Source organism: Plodia interpunctella, chromosome 4, assembly GCF_027563975.2.
Source record: "Plodia interpunctella isolate USDA-ARS_2022_Savannah chromosome 4, ilPloInte3.2, whole genome shotgun sequence".
Taxonomy (NCBI): Eukaryota; Metazoa; Arthropoda; class Insecta; order Lepidoptera; family Pyralidae; genus Plodia; species Plodia interpunctella.
The window spans coordinates 1,782,880-1,803,462 of NC_071297.1; the positions used below are offsets into that span (position 1 = coordinate 1,782,880).

The following is a 20,583-nucleotide window of genomic DNA, read 5'->3' on the forward strand; positions in this document are numbered from 1 at the left end:
AACAAAGCGATGAGGATATATTATTACCTGAGGTGCTCTCTGGTTGAATTCTTCTTCAGTCAAGGCTACAAGTGCGGCTCCATCCATTGCGAAGTATTCTGCTGGGACCATCGGCAAGTTGAAGTGTTGCAGCGTGAACATTACCCACGATTTGACATCACCTGTGCTCCAGAGCATTGGATCTGAGGAACAAAAGATTTCTAAACATCCTTCTAGATTTTGACAAAATTATAAACTATAGTCTTTAAAGACAAGAACCTCTAAATTATGTTTTTTGTGGTCTGATAATAACTTATTTACTCTATCTAATAGATCATTCATGTGACAATATTTTTTGGGTATATTCACGGAAACTATCAAATAATTACCATATAAAATTGGAAACCCCAAAATCTTTAGAAATAACTCCTAATTTTTTTAAGTTGTTGGTTTTTAATTATGTCCTATTTTTAAAGATACTCTAATGTAGTTAACATTATGTTTATTAATAACCAGCTTGTCGAGCCTTTAACGCTTCGAAGTGATGCGCAGTGTCGAGGCTTACGTAAGCAATCATCGGGTTCTTGGAATCCATTTATAATAGCGCCGAGTTCAGTAGCTGACATGTTATCTACGTGGAAACACTTGATTTTTTGCACACTTGAGCCCAAAGTGATGTCATTGATTATCACAACTCCAATAGTATTCTCAGAGCGAGAAAATGTGAAGTTTGTTCTCAAGGCATTTTAATGTCATGTAAGAATTTATTGATATATGGTCATTTATGTATTACAACTAATGAAGTATGTTATGTGACTAATATGAGTATTAGCGTTCTTGTGACTCACCTGGTGAGATTCCAAGTACCGTGCAGGTGTTGTCAACATCTCTCTTCGACTGTTCTATAGCCATAGACAGCACGCGGTCAATATCAGGTGCGACCAAAGCGTCATCGCCTCCGCTACTCTCTTCCATTTTCACAGTCCCTAATTCCAATGGAATAGGTTTCAAATTGAACCGTTTTTGAAACGTTGTGTCTTCGAGAGCTGATCTAAGAAGAATGTGATCTCTTGGCTCTTCGATTTCAATTTTGGGTGTGACGTATGTGTGTTGCACACTTTCTTGAAGTATTTGATTTTCTTTGAGTAGTTCTTCTATGTCGATGTATTCTTCGTGCTGTGGTACAGGCGATGAGTAGTGGTTTTGGCTGCCGTAGGACGCACAGGATCCAGAGGGGGACAAGGGATATGGAGATGCAAAGCCTGGGACTGATAATCTGTTTGGTTCTTCTTTTATATAGACTGGGGGGGAGTTATACTGGATGTTGTAAGGTGACGGGGGTTGTAGGGCAACTGTGGGGATTGTGTCTTCCGAGGAAGGGGAAGGGGTGTGATATTCGAAGTCGTATAAGCGATCGATGAAGTTTTGAGTGTCTTCAGGGTAAGGTGGGGGTGGTTTGTTGTGTGGGTTAGGGGGGGAGTGGAGCATGGAGTCAGGGGGGGAGGCTGCGCCGAGGAGACGGAGGAGGTGGTGCAGGTCGGCGGGGGAGCCCGGGACTGCCCTCTCGTCCTGCGACGCTGACGGCGGGCTGCACCCGGACCGCGGCACCGTCTGTGGCATCTGAAGACAATGAAAATATTACATTACTTTTTTAAGTCGAAAAGTTAGAGGTTATTTTTTTAAATGAGTTTCTTTCGGCATTTCTTCTTAGCAGTGGTCGTTCCGAAATACCAGTAGTTTGTAGCTTGTGAGAAATAACGTGAAAAAGTGCCTGTGAAGGTATAATTTCTAAATAAATGATGGATTGGAATTTAAATATTATTATAAGCAGCTGTAAGATGTCCCACTGCCGGCTTATAAGAGCTTCTATTGCATCGATTGGATATAGAAGGCAAATGTCTTGTCGTTTTTCAGAGAAGTGGAATATTAAAGATATTCTACAGAAAAATACTCATAATATACTTAAATTAAAAAGTTGTTTGTTGTGTTAATTAAAAACATAATGTGAATAGCAATAAAATATATATATCCGTCTGTAAAAAGATATCAAAATACAATTAAATATTATATCTTTCAGAGATAGATAGATATTTGCAAAGGCTACCCAGCCTCCGGAATGGTGAACTAGATCCGCCACAATTATCATCAAACAAAGATATTAATGTCAAACAGCAGTTAATTGTGCTATAAAATTAAATAACTATTTGATTTATCATATTATTATTTATGTCTACGGCCAAATTAGTTGATATTTTTCTCATGGTGATGATGTAATGCAAATATATAAAAAGTATTAACTTATTATTATAAGAATGGCCCCATTTTTGATTAATTTTGTTGTATTAATATATTTCCCAGTTTATTAGTTTGCGTTAATTGAGTATTTTCTATGAATACATAACGTTTGCGTTATTTTAACGCATGTTTAAAGTTACTGTGATAGGACATGTCTGAGTTATTTGTCTACGTCTATTGTGCAGTGACGTCCCTAGGAGATATTACGTATTTTTAACCTTTGACGTCACGACAAAACCCTGCCAGATGTCCAAATCTAAACAAAACTCAGTTTATTTGCATAAACGTCAAAGAATTCTAAAAATAGTTATGACGAATACGCAGTTTTCGCTGTCAGATCAAGAGGATTTACGCTATATTTTTTTAAGTACAGTCAACAGCATATCAACGTCGTTGACCTATACAAACTTGTTCCAAATTCGTCATATAACCTATCATTATTATAATGTTCATGCAGGGTATCTTGAGTTGCCTGTACGTTCTGAATTTCAGTTTTCTTACTTAGTCATCATCATATCGAGTATGTTGTTGACTGGTGTCATATTTTATTCAAGTCGCCGAAAGGCATCTGACACGTTTTTAAGGACTACCATACCGCTATCTACAGATACCGTCACGTTTATAGGTAGAAAATTAAAATCTCTGAAAATTAAAATATCTCCATCTCTGCTGTCGTAAGAAATGTTTCAACAAAACAAAATTAAACTAATTTAAAACTTTCGCATTTCATAAACAAATATCTCGTTAAATACCTACATTACATTATTAATTTTGAACGGACTTTATTTTAAAAATCTTAAAGTATTATTATAAAATATAAAAAAAAGATTGTATTTAAAACTTACATTATATAACACAGTCAATAAGTTTTTTATGTCACTCAATGTTAGATATAATCAGTCATGTAGGTATTTAAAAGAATTGTGTAATTAAAATGAGAAACTTACTCTTAACAGAGTCAAACCCATCTCGAACGTAACTCTTGACTGAGAATTCATCACAGTTTTTCCGCTGTGAAAATTTCAAGCCGAACCGGTCCGCACAAGTGATCATCATATTTCTACCACAATTTTTTACAATGGCAACAATTTACATATTTCCCATGTAATTATGATGGAAGCTGAACTTGATTTTATAACACAAAAAGTTATATGAAGAGTGGAGATACTTGTAATAGAACAAAGAATTTTACTTCAATGAGAGATTTCTGTAGCTGTAATTGTATTAGAAAATTGTCGACAGAATATATATACCTACTCAATTTTATAAAGTTAAATAAAATATTCAAAATGAATTCGCAAAGAACTTAGAAACTGATATATTTGGAACGAAGCCGTATAATTTGTAGATTGGATTAATATTTTTCAGATGCTTTTCTTTATTTAACTTCATGTGCCCAATATTATTTAGCAATTGTTTTTGACTTAGAAAAATTACATAGATCAATTAGTTTAAATTTCTGCATGTGTTATTTATTATGACAAGCGAATCCTAGGTCATTGCCATTCGGAATTCGGAATTTCATTTATTTTAGAGTCAATTAAAGATCGACTACTTAATATATCGGTTTATTAATATGTTCGAGTCGTAACAATTACTGTAGGTAACTTATATAAAGACTGGGTGTGACTAGGTATTAAGTACACGGATCAAATTAATCGAATCTTTTGATAGAAGAAAAATAACCGCTACGATTCGACGGCTCTACCAAATAAAAAAAATATTAAACGAAGACATTTGCATATTCAAACAAACCTTGACCCATAAATTGAATATTTCAATCGAGACTAATATAGTTCTCCAGAATCGATACACAAAAACGAACAGCAAAAAAAGAATTGACCGCGCGCGCAAGTATTTTTAGATTGCCTTTGCAAGTAGAATCTTAAAACTGCAAAAAAAAAATAAAAATTAAATGACATACGATTAGTAGTAATAAATCTGTGAATATCCGGGCTAATCCTAGATGCTCATATATTATTTAATACACGAACCATTGTCCTGTGTAAGCGACAACCGTGGCAAGGCAGCGTGACGCAACGTGAACTTGGTACGTGAATTTATAAAACCTGTGGCTTTGTGTTATTACCCTGTACCTACGCTTAAGTTATATTAATACGCACTACATCGCGCAGCGTTCCCACTGACCTAGGACGTCGGGTAAGCGTACGTGCGTATGCGCATGAATAAATTTTTGATCGAATTTTTATTTGGCGCCAGTACACGGAAATGTCTAGAAGGAATTTAAAATTTGCTGGCCTATAGCTAATACCTTTATCAGCAATTAGTTGGTACTTAGGTAGATGACAGCTTTGAGTTATTAGACAGGTATTTTTATTTGGCACGCCTACCTCCTGCTTAGTAACAACCGGTCGAGGTGAAAATAGAAAATAATTGAGATATACAGGATTTATTGCCTGCGAGAAACCATGATATATGATGTAAAATTATTCTTACCGTTTGGGGTAATATATAACCTTAATAAATTATTGTTGAAGAGCTATTAAAACTTAGGAAAATAAAAATTACAATTCGTACCTCGTCCTATCACAATGTAAGTAACAAAAAAATCTGTTGAATAACATATTTTAATTAGATAACAACATATAGGTATTACGCAAAATAAAAAATGATAACCTATAAATTCCAATGCAGTGATAAGTTCAAAAAAATACTTATCACTACATGACTGCAACTGCACTGTACTGTCATTCGGAATAAATATGTAACCTTTTTTTTTCTCTAACTGGCAGATGTACTTAGTATGATAAGGTATTTAGTAGTCACTTAAATATAAAATAAAATTGTTATTTGTACCGATGGGCCTAACTTTGTCATATAAATGGTATGAGTGTTTTTCTTGCATATTGTCGCCTGGTAGATAGGTAAAAAATACTAAAAAAATATAGTAACACAAAGACTTAAATTCTATGTTATCTTTGTCGAGGCTGGATGCGTCCAGTGCAACATAATGCCACTGACCACATCCAGCCTCGCCGCCGCTGTCCCAGCAGGCTGTTGGAGCATTATCTTTCAACACTAATTGATATGTACTCATGTTTCTTGCAAATATTTCTTTTTTTTTAATGCCTTGAAATTTTAAAATAAGTGAGTTTCAGCCCCGCCCAGCCGCGTTTTCGATGGATCTCCATTATTATATTCTCAAATGTATTTTACTGAAAATTTTAATTCAAAAAACATATTCATATTATTTATTCGCCAACCAATTGTTACAATGATATTGATAAATAATTGGAAAAATATAAATAAATGAAATATATAGCAGGCTTGCGTCTATGGTCTATGAATAGGCGCCTTTATTTCCATTCATGTGTCCCGACCAAGGAAACGCTGGTGCACAAAAAGTTGACAATGAGCTATATGACGTAATTTCATTGTATCGAATAGTGGAGTAACTTTTGGCGTGACTCCTACTTTACGTTCTCATTAGATTTACGATCTTATCGTCGCATTGTGTCACGAGAAATTGGGCTTTATGGACTAAGTAATTAATGGCGAATTTAGGTTATATCGTAACACGGATAAGTGGTAGGTTATTTAGTGGTTTTGGTAGTTGTTACGAATAAAGACCTTGGGGTTTTGACCACGCGAGTGCGTTCGACCGTGCTTGACAATTCGGCTGTGTATGACTGTCTTACGTCTATTAATTAAATTTGATACCGTCAATTTAGGAAGCTCTATTGGCAGTTCTAAAAATAAGTACTACCTGATAACTGACTCTAAACAGTATATAGTGTCCGAACGAATATTCGCATATAAAGTTATAGTTTCGCATTTGGCCAATAACTTATCTGTAACTTTCAACCGTTCGAAACTAGATTTTTCAAACTAAACAATTGGTGTTTCTAAAATAAAAACAAAAAATGTTGTTTCTCTGTTAAAAATATATATTTTCTGGCTGAATGTTTCGGTTTCGGCTAATCGTTAAAATCAAGATTCCACAGTTTCGATCGGACACTTAAACAGTACCACGAATACAACCTACCATTTTATTATAGCTACTAACTTTCTTAATGTACAAATATTAATGAAAATAAACTTGATTGTTGCTTATTTTTAAATAGGTAAATAGGCATATGGCCTTTTGTTGCAGCTATTCATACGTCAATATAGTAAGGTCTATGGATAAACATCGACATTAGGGAAGATGCGACTGCAATCTCAACTCTATGAAGATTTTATTTGAACTGGGCCTTTTATCAGGCGACATAGGTGAGCGACTATTGCGCAGGCAGTACGACGCGGCGCGATGTCAAATGGGTGTGTATTTATTTAAGGGCTTGGTGTGACCACAGCGTCTCATAACGTCGTTCTGCATTTTATCGGTCAGTTAGAATTAGCAGTATTTACTTAGCTTCGATTCCATCTGCCTATTACCATTTGTAAAGTCAAATGGCAACACTTGTCCTAGTTTTGGTTAAGGTATCTCATACACGATTAAGTAACAAGTAAACGACAAACCATTGTATTAAAATTTTACACTTTCAAACATATTAGCTCCAATATTACCGTCAAAAAAAATTTCCGCTTGTGTTTCCGCCCTGGAATAGGACCATATCATCCCTTGGATGTACGAGACGATTAAGGGCCACATAGGCAAAGCTGTTGATAGGCAATGATAGCATTCCTAAGGAGGGTAGACGTTAAACAGCCGCCCGGTTGTTAAATACTAACCGAATATTCAAATTTTTAAGGATTTAAACTATAGCCGGTTTGAACGTAACGGGAACATTCGGAGATGAGACATATATTTACCGCCAAAAATCACTATACTTTAGCCATCACATTAACACAACAGTTAACTTACATCAAGTGTTAAGGAGATATCAGAGCAATTAGTGCTCTGATATCTCCTTAAATACTTGTCAAATACGTCAAAGTCATGATGTAACTGTTAGAAAACAGATGGCTAAACTACTGTCAGTCACACAGACACACCTGTCTTGTACCTTTATATCACTCGTAAATCCCAAGTTAATTTAAATGCACATTCAAATAACACGACAACAAAGAGACTTTTCTCGTTGCTAGATGTCTATCAGATTATAGTTAATTGTCTATCATGTTGAATTATATTTTGTATTATGCTATTTGATGGATTAAATCTCGGAATGCACGAGTATGGCAACTGCTGCTTTGGGTTTCCCAAACCATTATACTATTAGCACTGTGATAAATATACAGCTTTATTGACATTATTATTTTGGAAAAAAATCGATATATATGTATAACAAAAATGGAAAATAATTCTCGAACGAATGCCTTCAAGGTTCATTTTAAAAGGGAATCTTGATAAATGTTATATTGGCAATCGAAAACGGTCATTATAATTCAATCAACATTAGAATCGTTTTGATTGGACCGTCAAAATAGTCGTTAATATCTCCCGTGTTTTAATACCGACGTCACCATCGATTGCCACGATTGCAGATAAGTTTATCTTACCTAACGTAAATTGATCAACTCACTTGATACTGCCCACTTTCACCCTCCATATTAAGTCAATGAAACCGTCACTTGTTTTAAAACTGTAGCAAAAACCGAAAGCCGCACTCACTCAGTCAATTCCTTAAATCAAAGTGTCGATGTACCATTGACGCCATTCTTCAAAATTTTTGAGGTTAGGTTGCGCCGGCCGGCTCTTGATGTTGTACTTAACCTTAAAGGTCAAAAGTATTTAGTGCTATTTTTATTTAGTCCATAAGGCGTCTGCGCGTCGGATAGTTCACCCAGCCACTGAACGCTGCGCCGGCGCACAGAGGCTTTGCCTCAATGGATGCCTGCGTCACGCCTCGGGAAGTCCGCTTCTACTCAATACAGCCTACAACCGTATGCTCTAAACGTCATTTAATAATTAACTTCTGACGTCTGAGAAATGACTGCCCAAATTGTTTCTCTATTTTCTATTAGACTATTAGAATAATATCCGCGTTTTCTTATACTTCCTAAATATATTTTTAAATATCAATTTATTCATAGCCACGTGTAAGTGATGTTCCAGATATAATTAGACTAGACAAACTAATATAAAACAAATTAAATATCTATTTTTGTATGTTAAGTACATATATTTATTCATGGTCTGATTATACATAAGAATAAAATGGAACAAAAGTTATGAGAATAGCCAAGGAAGAAGAAGATAGTCCAAAAAGCGCTAATTTTGAAATTATTTTATTTGAGTATTTTCATTTCATCTGGGGGCACGTGAAAACGTAAAAGATTTTTAACATTGATATGATAATAACTTGCGTAATAACTTAAGACAGAAGGTCCCTTACGTAGAGACTAAATAAATTAACCGACTTGGTATTACATGGATCTCACAACTTTTACTACAGTAGAAAAACTGAGCTGCGAGACTTGGTTTTTTTACAGCACGTTTTTGATGCCATATAACATGGATTTAATAGTTTGTTATTACTTTTTGACTTGTAGGTATGTTCTCCTAACATATTTGCTCTTTATAGAGAAGTTTAGATGGCAATTTGGGAGACCTTTGCCACTTTGACAAAAGCAGAATAACATTATCATTAGAACTCATGTATTTATAAAAGTCCGGAATCGTCATAAAACCGACGATATACATATAAATTTACACAATCGTCATGAGCGACCTACAATCGGAAAACCGTGATTGATATCGATTTAATAACGAAAATTAATTATAATTCAATGACGTTGATGTAATGACGCCATCTTCATTCATAGTCATACACTTGTAGCCCGAAAATAAAGGTGTCTCAGATGAGAAACTTCATGCAGTTTTAACTAATGCTCATTAAAACATATACGAGAAGTTCCATTCGAACCAACCAAATCCAAGAACTGAAACGGCTATCCGATACTAAAATTTTGTAAAGTGTGTTTCTCTCTCTGAAGCGGAGATGATGTAATGGTTACGACGCCCGCCTGTGGATTGAATGGTCCCAGGTTCGAATACTACTCGTGCCACATGAGATTGTATACCAATCTGACTTATGTATATGTACAAGTTTTCATCCACATGCTTCCGGTGAAGGAAAACACCGTGAGGAAACCTGCACACTTGTTGATTATTAATTTGTGTATGAAAGTTTAGTTTAGTGTATTAATAGTGCCAAGAAAGTTGTTGTGTGTGTTTCATTCCACGTAATGACCACTACCCGCGGCCACGAGGAAATACGACTATGAAGAGTCTCTCTCTCTCTCTCATCTTGACATGTTCTCGGTTGCATTCGCGGTTGTGAAGCCGCGCAGCTCAGGATCGTGAAAAAATAACCTTGAAATTTTGAAGATTTTACATGGATACATCCAAGACCCGGGCCAATCAGAAAAAGACCATTTTTCCATCATGACCCGACCGGGGATGAACCCGGGACCTCTCGGTTCAGTGGCAAGAACTTTACCACTGCGCCACCGAGGTCGTCTAATCACTAATCTTTTGTACACTGGTTATTCTATGCTTTAACCTGTGACCACTCACACATACTCAACCGACAATAGAAAATATTCATGCATATTTTATATACACACACATCTGTTTGCCTATTTATATGTGTACGTTTTATCATCATTGTGTCAAGTTTGTATTATGAATACGTATGTATGAATACATAGATGTATGAATACATACATTTGAAGCCGGTTTAGCCGTGGGAAATCTCGAATGCCGTCACACAAATGTTTAGTTAATCTGTAGGTTAATAATTAGACTGTTTGTTTTAAAGTTTAACTGCTTAGATCTTAATCACGCGCGATGCAGATTTTTTGATAATTTATATGTATTTCGGACTCAACCATAATTGAGATTTCAGTTATTTTGATGTTACGTTTCTTTTTCTTCGTTTTGAGTGTTTTCCCGGTTTCTTCCTTAGCCGCTGTGCGTTGGAGCTCTGTATCCGCTATTTGGGTTTATGACATGATATTAACTTAACGTGTTAAAATAGTAAATAATTAAATTAAGTAAATGCGATTGGGGACGTGTGGACGCAATAACGTGCTACGTGTTTTACGTTTCATGGTGGCCCCTTGAAAACATAAAGCTCATTTTTTGGGCAATCGTGTAAAAACTGCTCATGCAAAAATTTATATAAAGAGTTTTACATTAAATACTTCGACATTAGCTGTGAGTTCCTTGTTGAAGTTTAAAAGACATCAACGAGCTTTCTTTCATGATATCATGTTTTGGTTTGGTTTAGTTTAATTTGATTTCTAATACACATTTCGAGTATACTTAAATAAAAACGTACTGCCTTCCATCAGGTACGAACACATAACATGCAGGTCGTTAGATAATTGGAACCACTAGATATTAGAACCGCGGTCCCAATCGCCCAAATACTGTATTTGAATATTTTTCGTTGGGATTACGAAATATTACGAATGGACTAATGTTTTTATGTGTAACATACACATATAGCGATTTCCAGGGACTATGTGTAAAACTATAATTTACTACGCATGTTGTGGATTGTATACTATTTTATAATGACGAAGTTTTGTTGCGCATTATAGAATGTTTGATTTTTAAATAATTAAATAAATACATTTATTCATTTACTAAATTATTGTAATAAAACCAATACACGTCTTATCCAAAATTATTGCGGTCCTAAACGACCACTTGGGCTATTGGGAGTACTGTCACTAGCCTATACGGCGAATATCTAGACACAGAGTCAGTGGATAACCCTAACAGATTACATACGCTTAGCATAATAACAACAAAATCACACATCGCAATTTTATTTCCATTCACAAGTGGGCGAAGGCTCTATGAATGGGTTTTCAAGTGACATAAGGCCGTATTACTCAACGGCATTCCCACTTACATAAGTTATTGACAATTTATAAATAGACATGCAGAGACATGCAGCCGTAGACAGAGAATATTATAGACTGATCTTTCGCTCTTATCATTAGAAATGCATCAGATGAAACAGAATAGAATGCAAATATATTTTGTCTCTCAAAGCGATTTTACAAGGCTCAATCTGCTACTTTGTAAGAGATGGGTCCTGACCCATGAAGTTGTATGGATGGATATCCTGTATGTCTTTGCTTGCAACGAACTGGCGTTTCGTTTTAGGAATTTAAAATTCAACAATAATTTGTAATTGTTATTTAGACATAACTGGAACATTTATACTGTGTGAATTTATAAATGTATGTTTGTTACTCAATCAAGCCACATCGACTAAGCAAATTTTAATAAAATTTGGCGAATATATAGAATAGAACCTGAAATAGCAAACAGAAGTGGAATCTAGACGAGAAAAATGTCGGTTTACCAATAGTAATATCATAATGCATTCTATTTAATTCCGATAACATTAATATTTTTAAATTTGAAAATATTTACCTACAAGAAGTCGTGATTAAAAACCTCTGCTACAAAGGATGTTTAAAAAAATACAAAAAAAAACTAACCTTATAATCGTCAAAGCCGTAGGAGCTATGTACATAATATATTTCATCACACATTACTGTAAACATTGTATATTTAAGTAGTCACAGGAAACTGCCACACGACCATTCACAACAATAAAAAGAATATATTATAAAAAAAGGTATATTCTTGTTTGAAATGTTCAACTGTTAATACGTACATTTCTTCGTAACGTATCGTTTTATTACTGACAAGAGTTATCGATAACTTATCACGAGGAACAAAGTTCGCATGGTATAAGATAAGATTATATTTAATAGTTTTAAGTAACCCTTATAAGGCATTAAAACCTATTGGTGTGTTGGAAGTCGTCGAATTTATCTCTGAATATGTGAAGATAAAACATTGAATCTTGAGGAAGTTTTTTTAAGAAAATGTCTTTGTTGACCCAAACTGTTATTCAATCGTGTTAAGTTCGCGGTTCAAAAAAATCTCGATTGAGGAGTTCCTTCGTTATGAGATTATATTAACAACAATTCAACAACTCGTTTCAACTATATTTTAGCTCAATTGGTTTCAACCAATTGAGCAGGTCTGAAAATCATTTCAACAATATTTCAGTTCAATTGGTTTCATCCAATTGAGCTGAAATATTGTTGAAATTATCTTCAGATCTGCTTCAAAATTTAGTTGCAATATTCTAACATAAACATAGTGGCCCTCGTCGGCCCACATACAAATATAATCAGATACACACATTTCAAGTCGAATAAAAGCTTGTAACAAATTAATTTTATAGACAAATTAAAAAACCCCCGACTTTCAATATTCATGACGACGACTTTTCAACGACAACGATTTTCATGAAACATGGCTAAGAACACACGGGATAAAATTATCTATGACATAAAAAAATTAAACGAAAATCGGTTCATCACTTTGGAAACTACGATGCCACAGACAGATACACAGACAGACATGTTAAACTTAAAACACCCCTCTTTTTGCGTCGGGAGAGACGAGGCTTTAGAGATATACTGTTAAAGTACTGGCTGTTTGATTTTTAAATGAATAATACTTAACGGCACACATATCACTAAGCTTATAGGTCCAATGGGACACAGAAAATGAGCTTCTAGAAGCTTCTGTGTCAATATTTGTCCACGCTGGGAATCGAACCCAGGACTTCCAGAAAGAGTGCTAGAACCTCATTGCTCAGTCGTGCACCATTGTTTGACGTTCGTCGACTGACACAGAAATTGTATATGAAGATTCAAGAGTCAAAACCTATGGAAAACAACGGAACACAACGGAGCGGAACGACGTAGCATAGCTTTGAGACTGGGTATGGAATAGTGGGACAGCATTATACAATACATACAAGCATAGAATACACTTATGATCCTCACGTTGTAAAACCTGTTTAAAAAATTGTAGATTTTAATCATACTTCGTGGCTTTTCCGGTAGGTGCCGCTTTTTGTTTAGTTATAGAAAAATAGATGGCGTTACTATATATAGGAAAACATTGGGTAGGTGGATTTTCTCAAAAGCGGAATAAAACTGGCTAAAGTACAGATATATATATATATATATTTACTTTCATTATGTTAATGATGACATCAACAAATTTAGAAACAAATGTATAATTTTTCTAAAGTTACGTGTTCACATATATGACTCATCGAACAAAGTCACTAATTAACAAACTAATCGTTATCATTATAAAAAATAAATAGTACAAAGTAAAGGTTAAAGTACATAGATAAATGCCTTTAAATTTCGAAAATCTATACATATAATAAAACTGTAAGTGGGCTATGTCTGTACATAGGAGATATTAAAGACACATACCTAATTATGGGGGACTATAATAGAAATCAAAACAATTATTTTTAGATTTTTTGGCTGTCTGTGAGTAGGTAGATTTGTTCGCGCATCACGCAAAAACTACTTAGGAATTAGATGCAGTTTTTACAGTTTTTTCGCGATACATTGCTAAGAACCCTAATATAGACAATGATAATCTATACTATTGTTATAAAGAGTTAAGGTGAGTTTGTATGTTTGAGGCGGGTAATCTCCGAAACTACCGAACCGATTTCAAAAATTCTTTCACCATTAGAAAGGTACATTATCCAAAATTGCTATAGGCTATACTTTATCTCAAAATTCCCACGGGAGCGAAGCCCCGGGCGACATCTAGTATGCAATAAAATGACTGAGTTATTATTTTGATTCTTTGTTTAGTTAGAATGGAAATTAATGCGGGCGAAGCCGCGGGCATAAGCTACTAATTAGAATGATAAGAATATTACATTAGGTATTACTACAGGACTACAGGAGGTATATGAAAGGACTTCAAAAACTTTAATTAAATAAACAAAGTGCTTAAGAGTAAAGTGAATCCAAACATGAAACTACACGACAAAGAGACGAAACACGTGTTATAAATACGTAGTTCAAATAAAAAAATTACAAATAATGATGCTTCCTTTTGTCAATAAATCTTCTTTTGTTACGGTTAAAATAAGCCTGTAGATGACATTCTGTTTATAGAATTTACTATGGTTGAGGTTGGGAGTCGTGCGTTCGATGATCGTAACCGGTCTCGAAGGCTCTGGGTTTTCCCACTCCGGCGCAACACACGAGTACACACGACAACGAATCGTTTTGTACGTGGCCAAAAAACGAACTAACATTACTATATAGACTGTAGAGAGATACTGCATACGGTGGCGCCCTCATCTACGCTCTTTAGCATTATACCTCTGTTGTCATACAACTTTAATGTCTAGATTAAAAAGGAAATTATATTTTTTTTGTTCACTGCCCTGACTTTTTGTGTATTTTGCATGCAAATTGTTTTATTTGTTGTTAAGTTTTGCGTCATACGAATGAAGAATACGTACGTGCTGATTATTTTTTATTTTGTGTGAATAAGTAGAATTAATTAGCTGCATATTAGATTGCATTCGTGCAGATAAAGTTTTAAGTTAGTTCTACCCAGTCTCATCCTACCGTGCGTATTTAATCCTCGGTTGCGTAAAATGAGACATTGTTGAAGATATCGACTGCGCTGAGCCTGCCTGATAACAAATATCTTTGGGCATATTGTTGATTCCCATTCCTATAAACTATTGACATGAACGGATAAATCCCTAAGACGGCTTATAAAACATGCGAAATAGGGCGGGAACTTCAGTCTGTCTTGTACACATACTATATTATAAAACCTAACATTATTTTATCCCATGAATCGTTTCATAAATTTTAGTTTGCCTCAATGAAAATATTTTGTGCATTTGTCGAAAAATTCACGATAATTTTGCACATAAAATCTAAAAGTGTTGACATCTCTTATATAAACTCTCAAAAAGATAATTAACATTAACTAACCATTAAAGGAAATAGAAAATGCACTCAAACGGACATAGTACAGTCAACAGCACATCAACCTACCCAAAACAAATCGCCATTATTACCGCCTCGCATGGATCACATGCACGGCACTTGACACGCGGACTGTACACTCAAAGCGACCGCCAATAATTAGGTAGTAGTACATAATCGAACCGCCAAGGCCGTTCGATCCCCTATAATACAACGTTATGACGCAGATTCCCTTTCACCGCGCGGATTGGACGCGAGCCGAGTGGACATACGACCAACGCCCGCCATTTGCATTCATTCTATTATACGTATTAAAAAACGAGACTGATTTTTTTTTACTTTTAGTCCTTTGTTGTATGGAAGCTATTTGGGGATGAGTTATAGGGTGTTAACTTGCATTCATGTTATTACAACTGTGTTACTGATTTTAAACATGAATAAATAAAAAAAAATGATCTATAAATAGTTATTTGTCCGTCTCACATTTACTATCAGTAGTAACTAAGTATATCGAGCAAATTGCAACTATCTATTATACATAAGTTTATCTATTAGCTTTCATGTCCGTGGCGTAGCAAACTCTATGAGTAAAATAAATAAATATATAAGGACAAATCACACAGATTGAGTTACCCCCAAAGCAAGTTCGAGACTTGTGTTATGGGATACTAACTCAACGATACTATAATTATATTTATAACTAAACATACAGATAAACATCCAAGACCCGGGCCAATCAGAAAAAGATCATTTTCCATCATGACCCGACCGGGTATCGAACCCGGAACTTTTCGGTTCAGAGGAGGATGAGTGACGTCTTGTAGACCGGCAAATTACGCAGGGAACACTTATCTGGTTATGCCGCTCCCGCTTGGTCATAACAGAAGGGACAAACCCAAGAAATACTGATGCAAAAATTGATACCATCAAAGATGATATGCGTGCCAATGGTCTGATAACTAGGGATGCCGACGAACGTGCGAAGTGGAGACGAAAAAGTAGAAAAGCGAACCCTGGGCTCCGACGCTCAACGGCTGCGGAAGAAAGCGGGAATACGCTCAGATGAGAGACAGAGATTGTACATAAGTATTATATCTGAGATCTGAAATCGGCTGCACCTAGACAGGATGAGTAATCCATGGTCGAGCCGATGATAAGCGGGCAATACTCAGTGTTCAACAGAGATCAGCTGCATCCTAGATATAAGCCAAGCTAAACCTAGATATAGCCACACTTCGTTTCTTAACCGTAAGTAAACTTTTTTTATATAGTCTCGTGCACGAAAGGCTTTTAATTTTTTTATGATCATTAAAATGAGAAATCGACCATGTGCAGATTTCCTCACGATGTTTTCCTTCACCGGAAGCAAGTGGTGGACGATGAAAACTACTATACATGAGTCAGATTGGTATACAAACTCATGTGGCACGAGTAGGATTCGAACCTGGGACCTATCGATACACAGGCGGGCGTCTTAACCATTACACCACCATCGCTTGCGTGTTAAATGGAGAAGGCAATGGCAAATCACTCCATTAATAATGCCAAGAAAGTTGTTGTGTGTGTTTCATTCCACGTAATAACCACCACCCTCAGCCATGAGGAATACTTACGACTATGAAGAAGAGGAAGAAGAAATGTGAAATTGCTCTCATGTTACAACAAATAAGTAAAATTATAAAAATACTTTCAAAGTACACGTACTTAACTCAGTTATTCTTTTAACGACTTTAAATAATATTTGATGCTTGAAACAGGTCGGGCTTGGATAGTAAAATTCCGTCATTTATTTAAAAATCTAAATTAGCATAGTTTACTCGTTGAAATTATAATATTAGTGCTAAAATACTGGCCGTTGGCTCCCTCGCTGTAGTATATCATCATCGATTTATTAAAGAAGTAGGTTCTTTTCGATGAAGAATTTTCCATTTTACTCTGTTTCCTATCATCCATTGTAAATTGGATGACTAAAATCTCATTCAATCAAAAAAATCAGTATGTGATAGTGATACTGATTTTCGTCTACGTTATTTCACGTGCCATCCATCCACGATCCATCCATACATAATATAAAAAAGGCGCTACCCTCTATGGATGCTTAAATCTTCAAAACTACGCAAAGGATTTTGATGCGGATTTTTTTAGTAGATAGAGTAATTACTGAGGAAGATTTAGGTGTATAAATATTATTATATTATTGTAATTTATTATGGTATTACCCTAGGGAAGCTCGCTTCCCGCTAGTATTATTGTAACTTTCGCAGAGTTGCAACAAATTTTTTTTTAATAACCCGAAACCTTTCCTAAGATAAATGAGTCACCATTTCACAACCGTAACTCGGAATTATATCGAACCTCTCATTTTCCTGTTAGTCGGCTTTCGTAACCTATGAATCAGAGCCACGAATGTTCAAAGACCAAGACGTTGTGCAAAATGGATGCGGTATTTCCCAAATTGCACGAAAATTGTTGCATCAATAATGTTCTAATTTATCTGTGAGACCGTTGCATCACTCACTGTGTTTGAAGATGAAAAATATTGTTAAAAAAAAGTATATTTCCTAGTATATGATTAAGGAAATAAGCAAATACAACTACTGCCTTTTAAATATAATTGGTAGTCATATAAAATAGTACCAATATTGCCTTTATAGAACTAAAAAAACGTCCACCAAAGTGGTACATACAACGGTACAAGAGGGAAAAGTAATGAAATTAGCATTAAATATAAGTATAGAGTAGATAATAACTTTTTATTGTAATTTTCATAAATACTTACTGCACCTGTCTAATGGTCGCACTAGAATAGGACCACTGTGGACCACTCCATATCCTGCCATGGTTATCGTACGAAACAACTAATTAATAGAAATCATGGCAGCTAAATAGGCAACAAGAATTTTGCCAAAATGGATTGACATCTGATTTCCGCACGAATCTAAGCGAAATATTCAGAAGTTTAATGTCTATTTTTTTAACATATTTATTTCGGGGCGTCGCAGGCGAGGAAGACACGTGGTTAGTGCGGGTTAGCTTAAATGGTCTGTGGGGTTAGCATTTCACTTCTCACCATCGTATCGATTCGAAGTGAGACGCTAACCCGAACTTTGCCAGAGTTGAATCATTCCATCATGATGCCTCATCATATGAATTGTAGGTTTGGACCCTGGTCTGCGATTCCGTTCACGTAACGCCAGAAGTGCTGTCCTCGACCTCAATGGACAAAAGTGAAAATCGGAACACAAATAGCACTTGATATCATTTCTTGGAAAAACGTTATGAAATATTAACAAAATTATAAGTAGGCACATTGATATTATGGTGTAAGAATTGCCTATATTAGAATTTCAAAAGGGATTTTTTGGAAATGTACTAATTATTTTATCAATGCAATGGTTACGTTATTTAGATATAACATGACCAAAATTATAACTGGCTTATGAAGAAGAAATAATTATAATTTATAACTTGCACAGTATTGAAAATATTTCATAATATTTTAATTTCTGTTTTCATTAACGTTATATAATCTTTTATAATACAAAACATCACTAAAATTGTTATTTAATTAATTTAAAAAGTGTTATAGAATTTTGTGGGAAAGTATAATTTTATGAACGTATTTGGCTATCATGACATAATACGGGCTACACACAATCGCCGAACTCGGACAGTTACCGACGCGAATGCATGAACATTGCGTAGTTCATATGAGAGCTTTTATTTACTGCATTGAAAAACCAGCAATGTATACCGAACGTAAAGTCCATCCCACATTATTCTCAAAGTAAAAAATGTTCAATTTGCCTCTTTCATTGACAACGATTATTATGTAAATAATTCGATGTTGAAAAAAGAAATATTAGATACACTCTTGCTTGAGATACAACGACGCCATTGTACTTTTAAAAATACAAAATCGTTTTAAAATGATGTTCATGTCACGACTCCTAACTATACATTGTGTTTACTGCGCTTGCGTGCCAAGTCACACGTGACTGAATTAATACTGGTGAAAAACATATAAATTTGGCTCTTGATTGCTGAATATTTTTTATCAATTAATTATTTTAGTTGGGACATCACCACAACTTGGGTTCCCGAAGGGCGCAAGCGTCGACTGGGAACAAGATGGCGGGACGATCTAGACAAGTCACAACGTGGACAACAGACGGCCCAAGACAGAAATCTATGGAAGACAAAAGGGGAAGCCTTAGCAGTGCGACATATGAAACAAACTATTTAAAAAATCAAATATAAACTAATTTCAATAGATCAATAAAAATTCTTCCGTAGTTGAATTCAGGTTATATTTTACCCGTGTACCAAATTTCACAAAAATCCGTCCAGTAGATTTTGCGTGAAAGAGTAACAAACATACATTCTCACAAACTTTCCGATTTCTATTAAATTATATGCGTAAACAAATATTTTTCTTATTCAATATTTCAACTCAGTAGACTGTTATTCAAGAATTGTTTTCAATAGGTATATACTTAACTTAAGTAATTTCTTTTGTACGTTAAGTTTACTATTTGCTTTTAACCGACTTACATATGTACTTACAGCTACGTGACTGCTCATTCGTAATGTACTTTACATATTGAGAACAGGTTAAAGATTGTAGAATCACATATTTAATTACAATATACATTTTCACAATTTAATATATGACTATGGATATTTCAACAAGTACAGACAACAGCTTCAACCTAACCAAATTAATTGCAAACTATTGTCGCTATTACCACGATTTGTTCATGAGCCTGCATGAACTTGATGTGCTGTTGACTGTGAAGCAGCCTAACAATATGTTTTATGGAAACCGAGATATTTAAAAAATAATACAGTATTTGTGTTGGCTCCGAAACTAATATGCAATTTTGCGTTAGATTTTTAATAGGATTCTAATAGGGTTTGCCTTAGTTTTGGCGAAAATGTAATCGTATTGACAACGTAAAAAATTATATGAAAAATAAAACAACGACCAGTCTATAGTACTAAGGAACTCAAAAAATATTATTTGATATAACCATTTAACATAGTACAGTCAACAGCACATCAACTTAACCTATATTCATTGCAAACTCGCCGCTGCTATTACCGCGCAGTGGAGGTTCGTGCAGGGTATATAACTGTGCTGTTGACTGTACTATGATTGTACCAAAATTGTCTCCGTTCAGAATGATGTCTTGGCGTGAACCTCAACACGCATGTCTTCCGCGGATGCCAAATAAGAACGATTAAATAGAAACACAAAAAATACCCAGTGCTAGTAAACATGTGCAGGTGATGATAAATATTAATATAAAACAAAACTTTAAATCACTCTTACGTCTAGTTAAATTATCCGCAGAAATCATGCTTTAGATACAATACGTTCTCGAAAAAGCTCACGTTAACCTATGAACTTATTTAACAAAGTTCAAAAACTGAACACAAGCTTAAATCAAAATCAAATTCAGAAATTAGGCCTTCACAGGCACTTTTTCACGTCATATTCTAAATTAAATGATGTTTACCAAA

At 34.9% G+C, this 20,583-nt stretch overlaps 1 protein-coding gene across 4 annotated transcripts in view; it reads right to left on the minus strand.

The window, feature by feature from the left end:
• The window catches only part of Ets98B (Ets at 98B), a 36,573-nt gene that overhangs the window by 9,118 nt on the left and 6,872 nt on the right, over positions 1-20,583 (minus strand). The window contains exons 1-3 of one of the 4 annotated variants that reach the window (XM_053743898.1): positions 11,707-11,873; positions 828-1,599; positions 28-182 (exon numbers count right to left, since the gene is read on the minus strand). In XM_053743898.1, the coding sequence (XP_053599873.1) occupies positions 28-182; positions 828-1,599; positions 11,707-11,772 (993 nt within the window). In that variant the 5' untranslated portion in view covers positions 11,773-11,873. Of the gene's footprint in view, positions 1-27; positions 183-827; positions 1,600-7,763; positions 8,039-11,706; positions 11,874-20,583 lie in introns of those variants that run through there. The other 3 variants (XM_053743901.2, XM_053743900.2, XM_053743899.2) reach the window with 3 other exon arrangements.